At 35.8% G+C, this 26,266-nt stretch overlaps 1 protein-coding gene across 1 annotated transcript in view; it reads right to left on the bottom strand.

The window, feature by feature from the left end:
- LOC133643338 (rho guanine nucleotide exchange factor 10-like protein) overlaps positions 1-26,266 on the bottom strand; it is a 260,630-nt gene that overhangs the window by 92,749 nt on the left and 141,615 nt on the right. Inside the window, exons 16-17 of the mRNA XM_062037825.1 lie at positions 17,604-17,613; positions 11,699-11,799 (exon numbers count right to left, since the gene is read on the bottom strand). Of these exons, the coding sequence (XP_061893809.1) occupies positions 11,699-11,799; positions 17,604-17,613 (111 nt within the window). The remainder of the gene's footprint in view (positions 1-11,698; positions 11,800-17,603; positions 17,614-26,266) is intronic.

Below are 26,266 nucleotides of genomic sequence, written 5' to 3'. Positions count from 1 at the left end.
TTTTAGTTCCTGGCAGCTACAGTTACTGAAACTGAACAGTTCTTGACCACTGTTTTCCAGGAACCTTTCCGCCTCAGTTTGAAAGCAACATGCTTCAGTCAGAGTCATTTATTCGCCGTGTGTATTCATTTCATTTCATTTTCATTTATTTATTAGTATTGCAATACTAGGAATTTGACTCCGACCAACATCAGTCTCTAACTGTATAACCATAGTAATTCTATAAAAGGCATAGATCAGGGGTGTCAAACTCATTTTGGATGGGGGGGCACATGGAGAAAAATCTACTCCCAAGTGGGCCATTCATTCCCATTAATTCCCATATATTCCCATTAATTCCCATATATTCCCATTAATTCCCATATATTCCTATTAATTCTCATATATTCCTATTAATTCCCATATATTCGCATTAATTCCCATATATTCCCATTAATTCCCATATATTCCCTTTAATTCCCATTAATTCCCATATATTCCCATTCATTCCCATTAATTCCCATTCATTCCCATATATTCCCATTCATTCCCATTAATTCCCATATATTCCCATTAATTCCCATATATTCCCACTAATTCCCATATATTCCCATTAATTCCCATATATTCCCATTAATTCCCATATATTCGCATTAATTCCCATATATTCCCATTAATTCCCATATATTCTCATTAATTCCCATATATTCTCATTAATTCCCATATATTCTCACATATTTCCATTAATTCCCATATATTCTCATTAATTCCCATATATTCTCACATATTTCCATTAATTCCCATATATTCGCATTAATTCCCATATATTCGCATTAATTCCCATATATTCGCATTAATTCCCATATATTCGCATTAATTCCCATATATTCGCATTAATTCCCATATATCCCCATTGATTCCCATATATTCCCATTAATTCCCATATATTCGCATTAATTCCCATATATTCCCATTAATTCCCATATATTCCTATTAATTCCCATATATTCCCATTAATTCCCATATATTCGCATTAATTCCCATATATTCCCATTAATTCCCATATACTTCCATTAATTCCCATATATTTCCATTAATTCCCATATATTCCCATTAATTCCCATATATTCGCATTATTTCCCATATATTTCCATTAATTCCCATATATTCGCATAAATTCCCATATATTCCCATTAATTCCCATATATTCCCATTAATTCCCATATATTCCCTTTAATTCCCATATATTCCCATTAATTCCCATATATTCTCATTAATTCCCATATATTCTCACATATTGCCATTAATTCCCATATATTCGCATTAATTCCCATATATTCCCATTAATTCCCATATATTCCCATTAATTCCCATATATTCGCATTAATTCCCATATATTCCCATTAATTCCCATATATTCGCATTAATTCCCATATATTCCCATTAATTCCCATATATTCCCATTCATTCCCATATGTTCCCATTAATTCCCATGTATTCCCATTAATTCCCATATATTCCTATTAATTCCCATATATTCCCATTAATTCCCATATATTCCCATTAATTCCCATATATTCCCATTAATTCCCATATATTCTCATTAATTCCCATATATTCTCATTAATTCCCATATATTCTCATTAATTCCCATATATTCTCACATATTTCCATTAATTCCCATATATTCTCATTAATTCCCATATATTCTCACATATTTCCATTAATTCCCATATATTCGCATTAATTCCCATATATTTGCATTAATTCCCATATATTCGCATTAATTCCCATATATTCGCATTAATTCCCATATATCCCCATTGATTCCCATATATTCCCATTAATTCCCATATATTCGCATTAATTCCCATATATTCGCATTAATTCCCATATATCCCCATTGATTCCCATATATTCCCATTAATTCCCATATATTCGCATTAATTCCCATATATTCCCATTAATTCCCATATATTCCTATTAATTCCCATATATTCCCATTAATTCCCATATATTCGCATTAATTCTCATATATTCCCATTAATTCCCATATACTTCCATTAATTCCCATATATTTCCATTAATTCCCATATATTCCCATTAATTCCCATATATTCGCATTATTTCCCATATATTTCCATTAATTCCCATATATTCGCATAAATTCCCATATATTCCCATTAATTCCCATATATTCCCATTAATTCCCATATATTCCCTTTAATTCCCATATATTCCCATTAATTCCCATATATTCTCATTAATTCCCATATATTCCCATTAATTCCCATATATTCTCATTAATTCCCATATATTCTCACATATTGCCATTAATTCCCATATATTCGCATTAATTCCCATATATTCCCATTAATTCCCATATATTCCCATTAATTCCCATATATTCGCATTAATTCCCATATATTCCCATTAATTCCCATTATGTCCCATATATTCCCATTAATTCCCATATATTCCCATTCATTCTCATATATTCCCATATATTCCCATTAATTCCCATATATTCCCATTAATTCCCATATATTCCCATTCATTCTCATATATTCCCATATATTCACATTAATTCCCATATATTCACATTAATTCCCGTGGACGGTGTCCAACTTTGAATAATCAAAAAATGGTCAATATTTCCAAACTTCCCGAGCTTAACTTCCGGAAAAATTTACCGGAAACTTTCCACCCCTTTGCAAGCCTACGCATGACGACAGCATATGTCTCTCTCTTGGCTCTTGGCGAAGGCGGTCGCACTCCCTCCTTTCTCCGTGTCTCGTCATGCCTTCTTTAACTTTCTTGTTGCCTCTTATCGCACTGCTCTCCAAAATCTAAACAATGGAATTGATCAACTGGCCTCTCAACAAAATTGACAAGATCTGCCTGTCCTGTCCTGTTGTCACCGGACACACGACGGACTCTCGGGAGAAGAGGAGTGCCGCGTGCCTGGCGACTCTTCAGTCCAGGATATCTACCAATTTGGAATCGTGATAACAGGACATCTGCTAATTAGAGTAAGCCTTTCCCTGATGTATGGACACCTTGGAAGATGCTGGCAGCCATTTAAAGCGCCCCAAAGCTGCCACAAATGATTGGAAGTTGCGGGCAGAACTGTGGACACTCAAGACTTTTGTGATTTTGGAGAACATCGAGCCATCTGCCCTGCAAGATGAATTTGAGCACCAGAAATAGACAATTAGAGTAAAAAGTTTCGCTCGCTCAAACACAACCATTCTAATATGGATTTGTTTTCACTGGCTGCGACTTGGCAAGGTGGTTGCTTCAAGATTCCCCTCAAGGACAGTAGAGCAAAACCAAACAAAGTCCTTCCTGTCAACAACACCTTGAAAGATCAACTCTGTTCCTTTGCCACCGCTTGAAGAGCAACTTCAAGGCCTATGCACATCTAACACACACACCATGGCTACACATACCCCCACCCTCACCCCACGCTTCACCCCATGTGGTACGACAGACAACGGAGCAGCGGCTGGCAGCTTCGGGCCGGATGCCTGCCACCGCCCCTCCTGTTGCAAGTCTTGTGGTTTCTTTGTGTATGTGCTTATTGGCTATCAAGTTGTTTTTTTTTCTCGGTTCCAGTCTGTTCCCCCAGACCCAAAGGAGCCCCGTCTGAGATTGACTTATTTTTTTACTCGCCCTTCCCCAGCCTCTACCCTTTTATATGGCGCCTTAAGTGGCGACCTATCACCGTTCCTGTTTTTATCCTGTACAATGTTTGTCTAATCTTGAACGGGTTTGTGGTGAAAACGAAATGTTGTTGTACTTGTGCGACGGCAATGAAGAGCATACCATATCGCAAGGCGGTTCTACTTTCTGACACACATAAATGTTTCCCTGAAATTATTTTGCAGGATATTTTCAGTGGTTACAGAAACAAGTGATGACACCAAACATAAATATGTTCCCCTTATTCATCTATTTATTATTCAACGTATTATCATTCTTCTTCTCCAGATTTTGGTGCGCTCTACCTTCCACATTTTTCCTCCGATTCAAACCGTTCCAACTTCAAACTGTTCAGCCTATTCGGGAATCGTGGGCTTTCCCTTGACAAATTCCAAAAATTCCCAGATTTTCCAGAATTCCCGGCACATTTTTCCCATTTAAAATTGATTGGCCATTTTTCAAACTTCAACCATTTCCACATTTTTCAACCTATTCACACCATTCCACCTTCAACACATTCCACCATTCTAGAAATTCAAACTATTATTTTTCCAAGTTCAAAAAAATTCCAGGATTTTCCGGAATTCCTGGTTTTCCACAGCCCTATTTCCACCCTTTTTTCTGGCGGCTACTCCTTCCACATTTTTCAACCCACTTCAACCGTTCCACCGTCAAAACATTCCTCTTAATTAGGACAAAAAAACGAAGTTGTTTTTTGAACTGGAAAAATTCCCGGTTTCCCCGAAATTCCAAGAATTACGTAATACCATTTCTCAATTCAACATGTTACTACTTCAACATTTCTCCACCGATTTGAAAAATTCCAACACCAACCATTTCAACTCATTCAAGTTTTTTACCATTTTCAAAAAAAGTCCCGCTTTTCCCGAATTTCCCAAATTTTGGGGAAATTCCCATTGAAATCAAAAGGACATTCTTCAAAGTTCCACAACTCCCACATTGTTCATCTGATTCAAACCCTTCCAATTTCTAAATATTCAGCCTATTCAGGAATCGCGGGATTTCCCTTGACAAATTCCCAGATCTCCCAGGATTGCAGGTTTTCCGGGACATTTTTCCCATTCATAATGAATTGGCCATTTTTCAAACTTTCACCATTTCCACATTTTTCAACCTATTCATACCATTCCACCTTCAACACATTCCACCATTCTAGAAATTCAAACTATTATTTTTCCAAGTTCAAAAAAATTCCAGGATTTTCCAGAATTCCTGGTTTTCCACAGCCCTATTTCCACCCTTTTTTCTGGCGGCTACTCCTTCCACATTTTTCAACCCACTTCAACCGTTCCACCGTCAAAACATTCCTCTTAATTAGGACAAAAAAACTAAGTTGTTTTTTGAACTGGAAAAATTCCCAGTTTCCCCGAAATTCCAGGAATTACGTAATACCATTTGTCAATTCAACATGTTACTACTTCAACATTTCCTGACCGATTTGAAAAATTCCAACACCAACCATTTCAACTCATTCAAGTTTTTCACCATTTTCAAAAAAAGTCTCGCTTTTCCCGAATTTCCCAAATTTTGGGGAAATTCCCATTGAAATCAATGGGACATTCTTCAAAGTTCCACAACTCCCACATTGTTCATCTGATTCAAACCCTTCCAATTTCTAAATATTCAGCCTATTCAGGAATGGCGGGATTTCCCTTGACAAATTCCCAGATCTCCCAGAATTGCAGGTTTTCCGGGACATTTTTCCCATTCAAAATGAATTGGCCATTTTTCAAACTTTAACCATTTCCACATTTTTCAACCTATTCATACCATTCCACCTTCAACACATTCCACCATTCTAGAAATTCAAACTATTATTTTTCCAAGTTCAAAAAAATTCCAGGATTTTCCAGAATTCCTGGTTTTCCACAGCCCTATTTCCACCCTTTTTTCTGGCGGCTACTCCTTCAACCTTTTTCAACCCACTTCAACCGTTCCACCGTCAAAACATTCCTCTTAATTAGGACAAAAAACGAAGTAGTTTTTTGAACTGGAAAAATTCCCGGTTTCCCCGAAATTCCAAAAATTACATAATACCATTTGTCAATTCAACATGTCACTACTTCAACATCTCTCCACCGATTTGAAAAATTCCAACACCAACCATTTCAACTCATTCAAGTTTTTTACCATTTTCAAAAAAAGTCCCGCTTTTCCCGAATTTCCCAAATTTTGGGGAAATTCCCATTGAAATCAATGGGACATTCTTCAAAGTTCCACAACTCCCACATTGTTCATCTGATTCAAACCCTTCCAATTTCTAAATATTCCGCCTGTTCAGGAATGGTGTGCTCTACTTCAACAATTCTAAAAAAAAATGTCAGGATTTCAGTTCAACTTCAGCATTGGAGCATTCCCACGCAATTCCTTCAGAAATTGCCTCATCTAGTTTTATTTGATTTAAACATGCAGGAAAAGTCTCCATATTTTGCAAACGTGTCAGGTATGGCAAAATGGTTGATTATTTTGGGGATCCTGAAATTTTTGTCAGTAGATTCGTTATGAAAGAGCTAATCTGGACACTCTTGGGATTTGGATAACATCGGACTGTCTGCCTCGCAGGATTCTTGAGGACCAGTCACAGACAATTTAGAGTGAAAAGCAAATTTCATTTTCACTGACATACAAAACATTCTAACTTGGATTGTTTCCCTGGCGTCGAGACTCTCCTGAAGGACAGTGCGGCGAAGACACAACAAACTCCCTTCTTGTCTCTCATGGACACACACCTGTTGTTGTTGACTTTGGACTGACTGGCGGCTGCACAACATCAAGGCCGCGGAACAGAGACACACTGCAGGCTTATACACAAACATGCATCCACAAAAATACACGCCACACACACACACACACCCCCACCCACAACGCCCTCGACGCAAATCCCATAGGGGTGATGAAAGGATGGTCAGCGCCTGAGAGCTGCGGCCTACCACCATGGCCCCGCACTCCCTCCCCTCTGTTGCTACATATCTCAAGATGTACGTGGTAATATGAATATGTGCTTTACTATGGAGGTTTTCTCCCACTCCAGACTGGGCCCCTTTAGGAGCCCAGTCTAGATTGTATTTTTTTTACTCATCCTTCCCCAGCGTTTTACCTTTTTTCCCCATCTTTTACGGGAAGCCTTGTGGCGACCCATCAGCGTTCCTGTTCTGTAACCCTGTACACTGTTTGTTTGTCTAGTCTTGAACGGGTCTGTGCTGAAAACAAAGTTTGGTTGTACTTGTGCAATGACAATAAAGACCTATCTATCTATGTATATATCTAAAACAGGGGTCACCAACCTTTTTGAAACCAAGGGCTACTTCTTGGGTACTGATTAATGCGAAGGGCTACCAATTTGATACACACTTAAATAAATTGCCAGAAATAGCCAATTTGCTCAATTTACCTTTAACTCTATGTTATTTTTAATAATTAATGATATTTACACTTAATTGAACGGTTTAAAAGAGGAGAAACCACGAAAAAAATGACAATTAAATTTTGAAACATAGTTTATCTTCAATTTCGACTCTTTAAAATTCAAAATTCAACCGAAAAAAAGAAGAGAAAAACTTAAAAAAAGAATTTATGGAACATCATTAGTAATTTTTCCTGATTAAGATGAATTTTAGAATTTTGATGACATGTTTTAAATAGGTTAAAATCCAATCTGCACTTTGTTAGAATATATAACAAATTGGACCAAGCTATATTTCTAACAAAGACAAATCATTAATTCTTCTAGATTTTCCAGAACAAACATTTTAAAATAAATTCAAAAGACTTTGAAATAAGATTTACATTTGATTCTACAGATTTTCTAGATTTGCCAGAATAATTTTTTTGAATTTTAATCATAATACGTTTGAAGAAATATTTCACAAATATTCTTTGTCGAAAAAACAGAAGCTAAAATGAAGAATTAAATTAAAATGTATTTATTATTCTTTACAATAAAAAAAATTAATTTACTTGAACATTGATTTAAATTGTCAGGAAAGAAGAGGAAGGAATTTAAAAGGTAAAAAGGTATATGTGTTTAAAAATCCTAAAATCATTTTTAAGGTTGTATTTTTTCTCTAAAATTGTCTTTCTGAAAGTTATAAGAAGCAAAGTGAAAAAAATAATGAATTTATTTAAACAAGTGAAGACCAAGTCTTTAAAATATTTTCTTGGATTTTCAAATTCTATTTGAGTTTTGTCTCTCTTAGAATTAAAAATGTCGGGCAAAGCGAGACCAGCTTGCTAGTAAATAAATACAATAAAAAAAATAGAGGCAGCTCACTGGTAAGTGCTGCTATTTGAGCTATTTTTAGAACAGGCCAGCGGGCTACTCATCTGGTCCTTACGGGCTACCTGGTGCCCGCGGGCACCGCGTTGGTGACCCCTGATCTAAAACAACCAAACTGTGACGGGGTAGAGTCAAACGGCCTGGTGGTGGAGGGCTGTGGCACGAAAATAGACAGTCAGAAGGCGGCTTGAAAATGGTCTGTAAAACATAATCTGAGAAATTTTGAGCAAAGAACCACAGTCACATGTTATGTAGACCACAAGGAGGTCTTTTAAATGTAGAAACAAAATCCTAATATGATCCTTTTAAGACATTAACATGAACAAGAGTTCAACATCTCCTGCGACTGACTTGATATTCAGGGCCTCAAACCAGGATCCAAACAATACGCTACAAAGAGGATGGCGAGGCATCACGTTTTCCTAACAGTTTTGCCGATTCAAGTCCCGGACGGAACTCGTCTCCACGTGTGACGCTGAGGAAACCCCGCTGATGTGAAATCGCCCGTGAAATTGAATCAACAACACCCTCCTGGTAATTACACTTGCCTAAATGGGAAGGCAAAGTGTGGGTGTAATGCAATTAACATGTAATTGCCAAGCTGACCACGGCGGCGCTGATCGGATTCTAAATGGGCCGTCAATGAGAACCGCGAGGGTCCGTTCTGGTGTTTATTACGTGTTAACACTAACGATGGACGTCACGTGGTGAAGTTGGCTGTGGAGCGCCTTGAAGGCACTACTGCCACCTGCAGGCCTGGAGTGGAACAGTATGAATAGGAGTTCTACTACCATTGTATAATAAACTGACATTCTTTGGTTCTGACCACCGATTGGATTCCGTCACGTGACTTGAAAACCAGTGGTGGTCGACCAAGCCAAGATGTCTACTGCACACAAATCTTCCTGCAAAAAGCAGATACGAGCAAAAAAAAATCCAACTATGTAATGGAATAAGTCCTATACTTGATTAGAAAAAAAGGATTTGTGGAGTGATATCAAGGATTATTTGTTGTGCGAGTTCCCAGACATGTGAACTATTGTGCTCCACACATTGTTCTACACCACAAAACAGATGCAACTTGTAAAAGCATGGAGGTCTACAACTTCTGTGTGTGTCTGGGTCAGGGACGTTGGTATCAACACTCTCCTGGGTAAATATGTATCGTTTTGGTAAGGGTAAGGTTGTATTTCATGATTGAACTTCGCGTCTACAGCCATGTTTGTTGTTGTTGTTGTTGTTGCACACATCGTTTACAAGTAGCTTGTTTTTCCCGTCTTTATCAAAATATAACTATAGACGTCAACATTGTGGACGTGCTGAAAGATTAATTTATGATTGTTTATCAAAATATAACTATAGATGTCAACATTGTGTACGTGCTGAAAGATTCATTTATGATTGTTTATCAAAATATAACTATAGATGTCAACATTGTGTACGTGCTGAAAGATTCATTTATGATTGTTTATCAAAATATAACTATAAATGTCAACATTGTGTATGTCCATAGATTTATCACATTTAATTTGTTATTATCTATAGCAGGGGTGTCAAAAGTGTGCCCCGGAGGCCATTTGCGGCCCACAGCTAATGTTTTAAAGGCCCATGGCACATTCTAAAAATACTATTAAAATAAACAAAAACATAACAAAAGTGAAATAAAAAAGCTTAAAGATTAAATGTCATTTAGATAAAGTTGCAATGTTGACTAATAAAACAAAGCTGTTTTTATTTTCTTTCAAACTGTCATTGCTCAAAACATAATATTGCATCAAAATCAATGTTATTATGAATTATTGACCTATGCAAGGTTCCCATTACTTCACATCAAATATTACACTAAGAAAAATATTTTTGGTGGAAGATTTTGCAAATTTGGTAAATAAATAACCCCAAAATGTATATTTTGTTGTTTTCTTACTGTACCGAAAATGAACCGAACCGTGACCTCTAAACCGAGGTACGTACCGAACCGACATTTTTGTGTACCGTTACACAAAAATATTTTAACTTCGGGTCACTCTCCATAGGTGTATGATTCTAGTGATTACCCTTTTGCAGAACAAACTCTGATATTAACAAAAGAAACAATAAAGTCAGAAAATTGTCTGTAAATAAATAAATAAAAACAATCTACACTTTGTGTGAAACCAGTATCTAAACATAGTGTAGCTCAGGGGTCAGCAACCTTTTTGAAACCAAGGGCTACTTCTTGGGTAGTGATTAATGCGAAGGGCTACCAGTTTGATACACACTTCAATAAATTGCCAGAAATAGCCAATTTGCTCAATTTGCCTTTAACTCTATGTTATTTTTAATAATTAATGATATTTACACTTAATTGAACGGTTTAAAAGAGGAGAAAACAGGAAAAAAAAGGACAATTACATTTTGAAACATAGTTTATCTTCAATTTCGACTTTTTAAAATTCAAAATTCAACCGAAAAAAAGAAGAGAAAAACTTAAAAAAAGAATTTATGGAACATCATTAGTAATTTTTCCTGATTAAGATGAATTTTAGAATTTTGATGACATGTTTTAAATAGGTTAAAATCCAATCTGCACTTTGTTAGAATATATAACAAATTGGACCAAGCTATATTTCTAACAAAGACAAATCATTAATTCTTCTAGATTTTCCAGAACAAACATTTTAAAATAAATTCAAAAGACTTTGAAATAAGATTTAAATTTGATTCTACAGATTTTCTAGATTTGCCAGAATATTTTTTTTGAATTTTAATCATAATACATTTGAAGAAATATTTTACAAATATTCTTCGTCGAAAAAACAGAAGCTAAAATGAAGAATTAAATTAAAATGTATTTATTATTCTTTACAATAAAAAAAAATAATTTACTTGGACATTGATTTAAATTGTCAGGAAAGAAGAGGAAGGAATTTAAAAGGTAAAAAGGTATATGTGTTTAAAAATCCTAAAATCATTTTTAAGGTTGTATTTTTTCTCTAAAATTTTCTTTCTGAAAGTTATAAGAAGCAAAGTAAAAAATTTAATGAATTTATTTAAACAAGTGAAGACCAAGTCTTTAAAATATTTTCTTGGATTTTCAAATTCTATTTGAGTTTTGTCTCTCTTAGAATTAAAAATGTCGGGCAAAGCGAGACCAGCTTGCTAGTAAATAAATACAATTTAAAAAATAGAGGCAGCTCACTGGTAAGTGCTGCTATTTGAGCTATTTTTAGAACAGGCCAGCGGGCGACTCATCTGGTCCTTACGGGCTACCTGGTGCCCGCGGGCACCGCGTTGGTGACCCCTGGTGTAGCTCCTCATCTGAATGCAAGTGCTCCAACAGCAGGAATACAAATGATGTATTCCTACAAAATACTAAATCTGGCAAGACACTGCAGGTTTGTTTGTTTTTCCTCTTTAAAAGGGTGTTTATGTCCTTTTTGTGTTGCACTCTTTCAAAAAGCATGACGTTCATTAAAGCAAACTAATTGTCCAGTCATGGTATTAAAACTTGGACATGGTCCGTCTCGGGGACACTTATTAATGATGGAAATGTATGTGTGTGTATTTTGAGTTAACTATAAACAAACTGCGATTAATCACGATGAAATATCTCAATCGTTTGACAGGCCTAATTATGATATATTTAGTATTTTCTTTGATGGTATAAATATAAGCTTCATCATGTGACAAATATAATACATGGTAACATATGACACGATGTGTTGTGTGTGCTCTTACGTTGTGCAATCTTGGCCAAGTGCATCCTGTTGACCCAGGAGATTTTGCTGAGGGGGTTGGGAGTGTTGAAGACCACCATGAAGCTGACAGGACGACCGGACCTGGAGAACAACAAACATATCAAGTTGTTTGTTTGGTTTTTTAGCCCTGTTTCAACAGAGGAGCATGTTCGGCAGTGCACACACACAGAGTACTTACAAGCAGACACAGTGTGTAGACAGAAAAGGGAGAATGGACACATTTTGGCTTGAAAACTGACAATAAAGGTGAAGTTATAACACTGAAACACCCTCAGGAGGAGCTGCTTTAAGACACGGCTAGCTAATTAGCGGCTAACGTGTTTTTAGCTACTTCTAAATCACTAATCCTGGCCTCCATGGTAACAAATAAAGTAAGTTTCTTACATGTACCATTATCACTGCAGGACGAGAAATAGCTAAACATGCTTCACTACACCCGACATCCACTGTAATGATACCAAGTACAGGAGCGTATCTAGTCAATACTACTATGATTACATCGATCTTTTTTCCTTTTATAAAAAATAATATTATGATTATAAAGTCGGTAAATACGTCCCTGGACACATGAGGACTTTGAATATGACCAATGTATGATCCTGTAACTACTTGGTATCACATCCATACCTAAATGTGTGGTATCATCCAAAACTAATGTCAAGTATCAAAGAAGAGAAGAATAAGTGATTATTACATTTGAACAGAAGTGTAGATAGAACATGTTAAAAGAGAAAATAAGCAGATATTAACAGTAAATGAACAAGTAGATTAATACTCATTTTTTACAGTTTGTCCCTCATAATGTGTACAAAATAATAGATGTATAAATGACACAATATGTTACTGCATACGACTAATTAGGAGTCTTTGTTTGTTTACTTACTACTAAAAGACAAGTTGTCTAGTATGTTCACTATTTTATTTTAGGACTAAATGACAATAATAAACAATATGTTTGTTTGTTTACTTACTACTAAAAGACAAGTTGTCTAGTATGTTGACTATTTTATTTTAGGACTAAATGACAATAATAAACATATGTTTGTTTGTTTACTTACTACTAAAAGACAAGTTGTCTAGTATGTTGACTATTTTATTTTAGGACTAAATGACAATAATAAACATATGTTTGTTTGTTTACTTACTACTAAAAGACAAGTTGTCTAGTATGTTCACTATTTTATTGAAGGACTAAATGACAATAATAAACATATGTTTCATGTACACTAAAATGTTTTGGTAAAATAAAGCCAATAATTACATTTTTTGTGGTCCCTTTTTATTTAGAAAAGTACCGAAAAGTATCGAAATACATTTTGGTACCGGTACTAAAATATTGGTATGGGCACAAGACTAGTACACACTTTGACTGCCAAAATGTGATTCAGACCATAAGAGGACCGCACAGGTACAAATAAATTCAAAATGAGTCAAATGTATGGAAACTATTGTTTGAGGAACATACCGTATTTTTCGGACTATAAGTGGCAGTTTTTTTCATAGTTTGGCCGGGGGTGCGACTTATACTCAGGAGCGACTTATGTGTGAAATGATGAACACATTAGCGTCAAATATCGTATAATATTATTGATGTCATTCCCGTAAGAGACTAGACGTATAAGATTTCATGGGATTTAGCGATTAGGAGTGACAGATTGTTTGGTAAACGTATAGCATGTTCTATATGTTATAGTTATTTGAATGACTCTTACCATAATATGTTACGTTAACATACCAGTTGGTTATTTATGCCTCATATAACGTACACTTATTCAGCCTGTTGTTCACTATTCTTTAGACATTTGAAATTGCCTTTCAAATGTCTATTCTTGCTGTTGGCTTTTATCAAATACATTTCCCAAAAAATGCGACTTATATATGTTTTTTACTTTGTTTATTATGCATTTTTGGCAGGTGCGATTTATACTCCGGTGCGATTTATACTCCAAAAAATACGGTAATTCTAAATTATGAATCATGCCTTTTACTCGTGTAGAAGAAGGTTGTAGCCATAAAGCGGGAAGTTGGTCAAGTTTGACTTTTCTACACTTTTTTTATTTTTAATGACAATTTATGATTAATTCTTCATCTAAACGGGAAGATATAAACATCCCATCAGTGCGAGCAGACATTGTACAGTAAGTGATTGTTTTATTTTGTTTGTATTTCTTGTTTAGCACTTAGCAACACTGCTACATGACGCTCAGTGTTTGTTGTCGAAGGGAAAAGAAAATGTGATGCGTCTGAAATTAATACGCCAAATGAGCAAAATAGGTACTGTATTTTTCGGACTATAAGTGGCAGTTTTTTTCATAGTTTGGCCGGGGGTGCGACTTATACTCAGGAGCGACTTATGTGTGAAATGATTAACACATTAGCGTCAAATATCGTATAATATTATTGATGTCATTGACGTAAGAGACTAGACGTATAAGATTTCATGGGATTTAGCGATTAGGAGTGACAGTAAACGTATAGCATGTTCTATATGTTATAGTTATTTGAATGACTCTTACCATAATATGTTACGTTAACATACCAGTTGGTTATTTATGCCTCATATAACGTACACTTATTCAGCCTGTTGTTCACTATTCTTGATTTATTTTAAATTGCCTTTCAAATGTCTATTCTTGCTGTTGGATTTTATCAAATACATTTCCACAAAAAATGCGACTTATACTCCAGTGCGACTTATATATGTTTTTTTCCTTCTTTATTATGCATTTTCGGCCGGTGCGACTTATGCTCCAGTGCGACTTATATGTTTTTTTCTTCTTTATTATACATTTTCGGCCGGTGCGACTTATACTCCAGTGCAACTTATATGCGTTTTTTTCCTTCTTTATTATGCATTTTCGGCCGGTGCGACTTATACTCCAGTAAGATTTATATATGTTTTTTTCCTTCTTTATTATGCATTTTTGGCCAGTGCAACTTATACTCCGGAGCGACTTACATATGGTTTTTTTTCTTCTTTATTATGCATTTTCGGCCGGTGCGACTTATACTCCTGTGCGACTTATATATGTTTTTTTCCTCCTTTATTATGCATTTTCGGCCGGTGCGACTTATGCTCCAGTGCGGCTTATACTCCAGTGCGACTTATATATGTTTTTTTCTTCTTTATTATGCATTTTCGGCCGGTGCGACTTATACTCCGGAGCGACTTACATATGTTTTTTTCCTTCTTTATTATGCATTTTCGGCCGGTGTGACTTATACTCCAGTAAGATTTATATATGTTTTTTTCCTTTTTTATTATGCATTTTCGGCCGGTGTGACTTATACTCCAGTAAGATTTATATATGTTTTTTCCTTCTTTATTATGCATTTTCGGCCGGTGCGACTTATGCTCCAGTGCGACTTATATGTTTTTTTCTTCTTTATTATACATTTTCGGCCGGTGCGACTTATACTCCAGTGCGGCTTATATGCGTTTTTTTCCTTCTTTATTATGCATTTTCGGCCGGTGCGACTTATACTCCAGTAAGATTTATATATGTTTTTTTCCTTCTTTATTATGCATTTTTGGCCAGTGCAACTTATACTCCGGAGCGACTTACATATGGTTTTTTTTCTTCTTTATTATGCATTTTCGGCCGGTGCGACTTATACTCCTGTGCGACTTATATATGTTTTTTTCCTTCTTTATTATGCATTTTCGGCCGGTGCGACCTATGCTCCAGTGCGGCTTATACTCCAGTGCGACTTATATATGTTTTTTTCTTCTTTATTATGCATTTTCGGCCGGTGCGACTTATACTCCGGAGCGACTTATATATGTTTTTTTCCTTCTTTATTATGCATTTTCGGCCGGTGTGACTTATACTCCAGTAAGATTTATATATGTTTTTTTCCTTTTTTATTATGCATTTTCGGCCGGTGTGACTTATACTCCAGTAAGATTTATATATGTTTTTTTCCTTTTTTATTATGCATTTTCGGCCGGTGCGACTTATACTCCGAAAAATACGGTATTTGCTAACAATCTTAAAGCATACTAAATAAACCTAGAGTTGAATGTAAAGTACTGCAACAATTGCTTCAATGAATGCCAAATAAAGGGCTCGTTAGGCTCGAAAGCAAAAATAGAAAATAGACTGCATTCCGAACTTTGGCTACCGGGACAAAGGCCGCTTTTGGAAACACGGTCACGTCCCTCCGCTGTTTGAGTAGCAATTTGAAATGAAAGCCTGCAGCCAGCAGCTAATATCGGAGTCTGTTTACTCACGTCTGAAGACAAATTAAAATCTACGCTTGTTCTTGAAAGGGGGAAAAAAGCCAAGGTTTCATGATGAAATTCCCACCTGGCCTTCACCTATCTTGATAAACTTAGTGTCGCCTGAAACCAACACACACACACACACACACACACACACACACACACACACACACACACACACACACACACACACACACACACACACACACACACACACACACACACACACACACACCTCCCTTGTAGAACGCAGCATCAAAGCAGCCTTTGACGGCAGGTAATGTATAGAAATCGTCACTTAAGATAGTCTATACCAGGGGTCACCAACGTGGTGCCCGCGGGCACCAGGTCGCCCGTAAGGACCAGATGAGTAGCCCGCTGGCCTGTTCTAAAAATAGCTCAAATAGCAGCACTTACCAGTGAGCTGCCTCTATTTTTTAAATTGTATTTATTTACTAGCAAGCTGGTCTCGCTTTGCCCGACATTTTTAATTCTAAGAGAGACAAAACTCAAATAGAATTTGAAAATCCAAGAAAATATTTTAAAGACTTGGTCTTCACTTGTTTAAATAAATTCATTAATTTTTTTACTTTGCTTCTTATAACTTTCAGAAAGACAATTTTAGAGAAAAAATACAACCTTAAAAAGGATTTTAGGATTTTTAAACACATATACCTTTTTACCTTTTAAATTCCTTCCTCTTCTTTCCTGACAATTTAAATCAATGTTCAAGTAAATTTATTTATTTATTTATTGTTTTTATTGTGAAGAATAATAAATACATTTTAATTTAATTCTTCATTTTAGCTTCTGTTTTTTCGACGAAGAATATTTGTGAAATATTTCTTCAAAGTTATTATGATTAAAATTCAAAAAAAAATATTCTGGCAAATCTAGAAAATCTGTAGAATCAAATTTAAATCTTATTTCAAAGTCTTTTGAATTTCTTTTAAAATTTTTGTTCTGTAAAATCTAGAAGAAATAAGGATTTGTCTTTGTTAGAAATATAGCTTGGTCCAATTTGTTATATATTCTAACAAAGTGTAGATTGGATTTTAACCTATTTAAAACATGTCATCAAAATTCTAAAATTAATCTTAATCAGGAAAAATGACTAATGATGTTCCATAAATTATTTTTTTAATTTTTTCAAAAAGATTCGAATTAGCTAGTTTTTCTCTTCTTTTTTTCGGTTGAATTTTGAATTTTAAAGAGTCGAAATTGAAGATAAACTATGTTTCAAAATGTAATTGTCATTTTTTTCCTGTTTTCTCCTCTTTTAAACCATTCAATTAAGTGTCAATATCATTAATTATTAATAATGACATAGAGTTAAAGGTAAATTGAGCAAATTGGCTATTTCTGGCAATTTATTGAAGTGTGTATCAAACTGGTAGCCCTTCGCATTAATCACTACCCAAGAAGTAGCTCTTGCTTTCAAAAAGGTTGCTGACCCCTGTTTTAGATCAATTCCCTGGAGGAAGAGGCGTTCCATTCGTATTGTGGTGTGTTTATTCCAACCTTGTGGCCTCTGGCGGGTATTTAAAACAAGTCGCAGTCAGATTTGACCGCGGTGGGACTTGAAAAACCTCGAACTGCGGCTTTAAGATGAAGTGTTAAGTGCACAGAAAAAAACCTACAGGACATGTCCACCTCTCACCTGTGGCATCCTGGGTGAGAGGTGAGCTCATAAATGGGTTATACAAACCCCGTTTCCATATGAGTTGGGAAATGGTGTTAGATGTAAATATAAACGGAATACAATGATTTGCAAATCCTTTTCAAGCCATATTCAGTTGAATATGCTACAAAGACAACGTATTTCATGTTCAAACTCATAAACTTTTTTTTTTTTTGCAAATAATAATTAACTTAGAATTTGATGGCAGCAACACGTGACAAAGAAGTTGGGAAAGGTGGCAATAAATACTGATAAAGTTGAGGAATGCTCATCAAACACTTATTTGGAACATCCCACAGGTGAGCAGGCTAATTGGGAACAGGTGGGTGCCATGATTGGGTATAAAAGTAGATTCCATGAAATGCTCAGTCATTCACAAACAAGGATGGGGCGAGGGTCACCACTTTGTCAACAAATGCCTGAGCAAATTGTTGAACAGTTTAAGAACAACCTTTCTCAAGCAGCTATTGCAAGGAATTTAGGGATTTCACCATCTACGCTCCGTAATATCATCAAAGGGTTCAGATCAGGGGTCACCAACCTTTTTGAAAGCAAGAGCTACTTCTTGGGTAGTGATTAATGCGAAGGGCTACCAGTTTGATACACACTTCAATAAATTGCCAGAAATAGCCAATTTGCTCAATTTACCTTTAACTCTATGTTATTATTAATAATTAATGATATTGACACTTAATTGAACGGTTTAAAAGAGGAGAAAACAGGAAAAAAATGACAATTAAATTTTGAAACATAGTTTATCTTCAATTTCGACTCTTTAAAATTCTAAATTCAACCGAAAAAAAGAAGAGAAAAACTTAAAAAAATAATTTATGGAACATCATTAGTAATTTTTCCTGATTAAGATGAATTTTAGAATTTTGATGACATGTTTTAAATAGGTTAAAATCCAATCTACACTTTGTTAGAATATATAACAAATTCGACCAAGCTATATTTCTAACAAAGACAAATCATTATTTCTTCTAGATTTTCCAGAACAAAATTTTTAAAAGAAATTCAAAAGACTTTGAAATAAGATTTCAATTTGATTCTACAGATTTTCTAGATTTGCCAGAATAATTTTTTTTAATTTTAATCATAATAAGTTTGAAGAAATATTTCACAAATATTCTTCGTCGAAAAAACAGAATTAAGAATTAAATTAAAATGTATTTATTATTCTTTACAAGAAAAAAAATACATTTACTTGAACATTGATTTAAATTGTCAGGAAGGAAGAGGAAGGAATTTAAAAGGTAAAAAGGTATATGTGTTTAAAAATCCTAAAATCATTTTTAAGGTTGTATTTTTTCTCTAAATTTGTCTTTCTGAAAGTTATAAGAAGCAAAGTAAAAAAAATTATGAATTTATTTAAACAAGTAAAGACCAAGTCTTTAAAATATTTTCTTGGATTTTCAAATTCTATTTGAGTTTTGTCTCTCTTAGAATTAAAAATGTCGGGCAAAGCGAGACCAGCTTGCTAGTAAATAAATACAATTTAAAAAATAGAGGCAGCTCACTGGTAAGTGCTGCTATTTGAGCTATTTTTAGAACAGGCCAGCGGGCTACTCATCTGGTCCTTACGGGCGACCTGGTGCCCGCGGGCACAGCGTTGGTGACCCCTGGTTCAGAGAATCTGGAGAAATCACTGCACGTAAGCAGCTAAGCCCGTGACCTTCCATCACTATTTCCACATTCACACACTGATGGCGTTAGCTGCCATGCTAGCAGCTAACGGGCTACGAAAGACTGACCATACGTCCTCTTTTCACCGGACATGTCCTCTTTTGCCGAGCTGTCAGGGCAGAGTTTCTATAATGCCTCAAATGTCAGCCATTTTGAGTTAGGGTTGCGTGTATTTTCAATGTACGTTCAGGGTTAAGAAGGGGTTAAAAACAAAACAAACAGCAGCATTGATGAGGGAGGGGCAGAGACAGAGAGAGAGAAAGAGTTATGATAAACGCGCATGCGTCGCCAGGCTCTGCTTTTTATCCATAGATTTATCACATTTAGTGTTTTATTATCTATAGCAGGGGTGTCAAAAGTGTGCCCCGGAGGCCATTTGCGGCCCACAGCTAATGTTTTAAAGGCCCACGGCACATTCTAAAAATACTATTCAAATAAACAAAAACATAACAAAAGTGAAATAAAAAAGGTGAAATGTAATTTAGATAAAGTTGCAATGTTGACTAATAAAACAAAGCTGTTTTTATTTTTCTTTCAAACTGTCATTGCTCAAAACATAATATTGCATCAAAATCAATGTTATTATGAATTATTGACCTATCCAAGGTTCCCATTACTTCACATCAAATATTACAACAAGAAAAATATTTTTGGTGGAAGATTTTGCAAATTTGGTAAATAAATAACCCAAAAAATGTATATTTTGTTGTTTTCTTACTGTACCGAAAATGAACCGAACCGTGACCTCTAAACCGAGGTACGTACCGAACCGACATTGTTGTGTACCGTTACACCCCTAGTAATCACATTGTCACACTTGTCTCCTCCTCAGTGAGTTTGTGAGCAGGAAGCAGCTTAGTTGTGTACTTGTTTACTATAAACGAGGCTTGTCCTGATACCAATATTTTAGTACCGGTAACAAAATGTATTTCCATACTTTTCAGTACTTTTCTAAATAAAGGGGACTACAAAAAAATGTCATTATTGTCTTTATTTGAACAAAAAATCTTAGTGTACATGAAACATGTTTATTATTGTCATTTAATCCTTCAATAAAATCGTGAACATACTAGACAACTTGTCTTTTAGTAGTAAGTAAACAAACAAAGACTCCTAATTAGTATGCAGTAACATTTTGTGTCATTTATACACCTATTATTTTGTACACATTATGAGGGACAAACTGTAAAAAATGTATTATTAATCTACTTGTTCATTTACTGTTAATATCTGCTTATTTTCTGTTTTAACATGTTCTATCTACACTTCTGTTGAAATGTAATAATCACTTATTCTTCTCTTCTTTGATACTTGACATTAGTTTTGGTTGATACCACACATTTAGGTATCGATATGATACCAAGTAGTTACAGGATCATACATTGATCATATTCAAAGTCCTCATGTGTCCAGGGACGTATTTACTGATTTTTTATTATTATTTTTTTTTAAAGGGAAAAAAAGATTTTGTGACGATAAAAAATATCTATGTTTGTGTATCAGGTATCAGGACATGTGCCATGTTGTTCCAGACCACAGCAAACGTTACCCAGCTTGCAAAGATGGTAATACATCCATTAGAAGATGTTTCCTTCAACTTGGACACACACATATATACATTTGAAGTATTTTCCAGGAGTTATCTCATACTCTTAGAAGTTTTACTAATGTTTTCCAATGTAGAAATGTGTAGAATAAATATTACATTTCAACATTTCTGTCAACGAAGATAGTTGATAGTAGGCTAATATAGACACTTACATCATGTGTTGCCTTCATTATAACACTTATATAAGACTTTTAAAGTCATTTTGATAGTAGGCTAATATAGACACTTACATCATGTGTTGTCTTCATTATAACACTTATATAAGACTTTTAAAGTCATTTTGATAGTAGGCTAATATAGACACTTACATCATGTGTTGTCTTCATTATAACACTTATATAAGACTTTTAAAGTCATTTTGATAGTAGGCTAATATAGACACTTACATCATGTGTTGTCTTCATTATAACACTTATATAAGACTTTTAAAGTCATTTTGATAGTAGGCTAATATAGACACTTTCATCATGTGTTGCCTTCATTATAACACTTATATAAGACTTTTAAAGTCATTTTGATAGTAGGCTAATATAGACACTTACATCATGTGTTGTCTTCATTATAACACTTATATAAGACTTTTAAAGTCATTTTGATAGTAGGCTAATATAGACACTTACATCATGTGTTGTCTTTATTATAACACTTATATAAGACTTTTAAAGTCATTTTGATAGTAGGCTAATATAGACACTTACATCATGTGTTGTCTTTATTATAACACTTATATAAGACTTTTAAAGTCATTTTGATAGTAGGCTAATATAGCTAATATAGACACTTACATCATGTGTTGTCTTCATTATAACACTTATATAAGACTTTTAAAGTCATTTTGATAGTAGGCTAATATAGACACTTACATCATGTGTTGTCTTCATTATAACACTTATATAAGACTTTTAAAGTCATTTTGATAGTAGGCTAATATAGACACTTACATCATGTGTTGTCTTTATTATAACACTTATATAAGACTTTTAAAGTCATTTTGGTGTTTAATTTACACGGCTCTGGACAGATTTGTTGTTTTTTGGTGTGTTTCTAGTCTTAAATGGCTCCTTCAATCCAACACATGACTTGGATGTCACCTGGTGACCAACACATGACTTGGATGTCACCTGGTGACCAACACATGACTTGGATGTCACCTGGTGACCAACACATGACTTGGATGTCACCTGGTGACCAACACATGACTTGGATGTCACCTGGTGACCAACACATGACTTGGATGTCACCTGGTGACCAACACATGACTTGGATGTCACCTGGTGACCAACATATGACTTGGATGTCACCTGGTGACCAACATATGACTTGGATGTCACCTGGTGACAAGATCCAGTCGGGTTAGAATAGAAGACGTGAAGGTACGTCGGTGCTCCACCATTCTTCTTCTGACTGCTACTCTGCAAACGTCTTTTGATGTTTGACACTTTCCTGCTGACGACGCTCACCCGCCAGCGGGGATGGTGTCAGTGTTTGATTCCAGCTGCTTGTAACAATCATTCATTAATCTTCATGGCGTCCCCCGGGGGCCATGGAGCCAGGAACCGGGACAACGTGGTCATGGAAAAGTGCACCACTGAAACATCCATTAATAATAATGCACTTTGTTTCACAGCTGGACTGACACGTGACCAAAGTGCCAGCTGGCTGCTGACACGTCAACCTCCAGGAGCCTGACAAACATTGCCAATAATGCTCACTAGCAATAGGTACACATTGCCAATAATGCTCACTAGCAATAGGTACACATTGCCAATAATGCTCACTAACAATAGGTACACATTGCCAATAATGCTCACTAGCAATAGGTACACATTGCCAATAATGCTCACCAGCAATAATTACACATTGCCAATAATGCTCACTAGCAATAGGTACACATTGCCAATAATGCTCACCAGCAATAATTACACATTGCCAATAATGCTCACTAGCAATAGGTACACATTGCCAATAATGCTCACTAGCAATAGGTACACATTGCCTATAATGCTCACTAGCAATAAGTACACATTGCCAATAATGCTCACTAGCAATAAGTACACATTGCCAATAATGCTCACCAGCAATAGGTACACATTGCCAATAATGCTCACTAGCAATAGGTACACATTGCCAATAATGCTCACTAACAATAGGTACACATTGCCAATAATGCTCACTAGCAATAGGTACACATTGCCAATAATGCTCACTAGCAATAGGTACACATTGCCAATAATGCTCACTAGCAATAGGTACACATTGCCAATAATGCTCACTAGCAATAGGTACACATTGCCAATAATGCTCACTAGCAATAGGTACACATTGCCTATAATGCTCACTAGCAATAAGTACACATTGCCAATAATGCTCACTAGCAATAAGTACACATTGCCAATAATGCTCACTAGCAATAGGTACACATTGCCAATAATGCTCACTAGCAATAGGTACACATTGCCAATAATGCTCACTAGCAATAGGTACACATTGCCTATAATGCTCACTAGCAATAGGTACACATTGCCAATAATGCTCACTAGCAATAGGTACACATTGCCAATAATGCTCACTAGCAATAGGTACACATTGCCAATAATGCTCACTAGCAATAGGTACACATTGCCAATAATGCTCACTAGCAATAGGTACACATTGCCTATAATGCTCACTAGCAATAAGTACACATTGCCAATAATGCTCACTAGCAATAAGTACACATTGCCAATAATGCTCACTAGCAATAGGTACACATTGCCAATAATGCTCACTAGCAATAGGTACACATTGCCAATAATGCTCACTAGCAATAGGTACACATTGCCTATAATGCTCACTAGCAATAGGTACACATTGCCAATAATGCTCACTAGCAATAGGTACACATTGCCAATAATGCTCACTAGCAATAGGTACACATTGCCAATAATGCTCACTAGCAATAGGTACACATTGCCAATAATGCTCACTAGCAATAGGTACACATGGCCAATAATGCTCACTAGCAATAGGTACACATGGCCAATAATGCTCACTAGCAATAGGTACACATTGCCAATAATTCTCACTAGCAATAGGTACACATTGCCAATAATGCTCACTAGCAATAGGTACACATTGCCAATAATGCTCACTAGCAATAGGTACACATGGCCAATAATGCTCACTAGCAATAGGTACACATTGCCAATAATGCTCACTAGCAATAGGTACACATTGCCAATAATGCTCACTAGCAATAGGTACACATTGCCAATAATGCTCACTAGCAATAGGTACACATTGCCAACACGTCATCCTCTTGTGATGGCAACAAAGAAAGACCACATGTTTGTACTCCAACCATAAAAAATAGAGTCCAAAAGAGAGGTGAGATATATATTTCATTTCATGGGACTTTAAGTTCAATGCACAGGTTTTTGTGTGTGTGTGTTGGCATGGCAACCGCATAACTGCATGCCTGTCACACCAAAATGGTCGAGTGCAGCCGAGTTCTGGTCATCCAGGACATGTTGTGACAATCACACAGTAAATTGGACCCAGGTGAGACACTTTCACTGGTCTATCAATGTGTGTGTGTGTGTGTGTGCGTGTGTGCGTGTGTGTGTGTGTGTGTGTGCGTGTGTGTGTGTGTGTGTGTGTGTGCGTGCGTGTGCGTATTCTTGCATTTCTACCCTTCTTGAGACATCAACAAGGAAAAGTAGCTTCCATATGAGGTGTGAACAAGTTAGGACCGAAATCATGGTCTCAATATGGAAAACCATTGCATCTAATAGAGAGCCAAATACTAGAGTCCGTGAACATTGCTCCAAAGTCAGGATATTTTGTTGATTTAATGTGCATACAATTAATTTAAAAATATCAAATAAATATGTATATAGAGACATAGTGTAATAACGAAGTAAATAATGAAGATTAAAAACCCATTTCAAACAAAACATTCAAAAAATAATATTTAACTAAAAGCTTACTTTTTTTATATTTGCATAGTATGTATATATTATTAATGTTGTAAATACACATCTTTATATATCTAGAAAGGCTAGTCCTAAAGAGGTAGGCATTGTTCAGCGGTCTCAAGAAGGTAACAAATGCAAGAAAGTGTGTGTGTGTGTGCGTTTTTGTATTGTTACTCTTCTTGAGACCTCAACAAGAAAAAGTAGCTTCCATATGAGGAGGTGTGAACAAGTTAGGACCGAAATCATTGTCCCAATACGGAAAACCATTGCATCTAATAGAGAGCCAAATACTAGAGTCTGTGAACATTGCTCCAAAGTCAGGATGTTTTGTTGATTTAATGTGCATACAATTAATTTAAAAAATCAAATAAATATGTATATAGAGACATAGTGTAAAAACGAAGTAAATAATGAAGATTAAAAACCTATTACAAACAAATAATTCCAAAAAAATAATTAATTAAAAGCTTACCTTTTTTTGTATTTGCATAGTATGTATACATTATTAATGTTGTAAATACACTTCTTTATATATCTAGATAGGGTGGTCCTAAGCGGTCTCAAGAAGGTAACAAATGCAAGAATGTGTGTGTGTGTGTGTGTGTGTGTGTGTGTGTGTGTGTGTGTGTGTGTGTGTGTGTGTGTGTGTGTGTGTGTGTGTGTGTGTGTGTGTGTGTGTGTGTGTGTGTGTGTGTGTGTGTGTGTGTGTGTGTGTGTGTGTGTGTGTGTCTGTGTGTGTGTGTGTGTGTGTGTGTGTGTGTGTGTGTGTGTGTGTGTGTGTGTGTGTGTGTGTGTGTGTGTGTGTGTGTGTGTGTGTGTGTGTGTGTGTGTGTCATCATGCGCTACAAGTCCGCCTCGACCTTCCGCCTCCTATGCCCAAGCCAAGCGTCCGCTCTCTGGGTTTAACGAGGAGGACAAAAGAGAGTGCTCAGACGGCTAAATGACTTTCCTTGCAATCCGTCGGTTGGTTGGATTAGTGGGACTCCAACGATGTCATCTGACCTCCTTTGCCAGGATGCAGTCTGATACCATCATGTCAACAACTGAACGGACCAATCAGCACCCGTAGGGGCCGTGGTTTAGATTGCGGGGGGGGGAAACACGCTTAAAAGGGAACTGCACTTTTTGTGGAATTTTGCCTATCGTTCACAATCTTTATGAGAGACATGACCACTGATGTGGTTCTTTTATGCATTGTTAATATGAAATAAAGGTCAATAAAAGCGGAGCTAATAATTTAGACACTAAACCAGGGGTCACCAACCTTTTTGAAAGCAAGAGCTACTTCTTGGGTAGTGATTAATGCGAAGGGCTACCAGTTTGATACACACTTCAATAAATTGCCAGAAATAGCCAATTTGCTCAATTTACCTTTAACTCTATGTTATTAT

The sequence above is a fragment of the Entelurus aequoreus genome, linkage group LG26 (genome assembly GCF_033978785.1).
Source record: "Entelurus aequoreus isolate RoL-2023_Sb linkage group LG26, RoL_Eaeq_v1.1, whole genome shotgun sequence".
Classification (NCBI taxonomy): domain Eukaryota; kingdom Metazoa; phylum Chordata; class Actinopteri; order Syngnathiformes; family Syngnathidae; genus Entelurus; species Entelurus aequoreus.
This window is presented reverse-complemented; position numbering and strand designations above follow the sequence as displayed.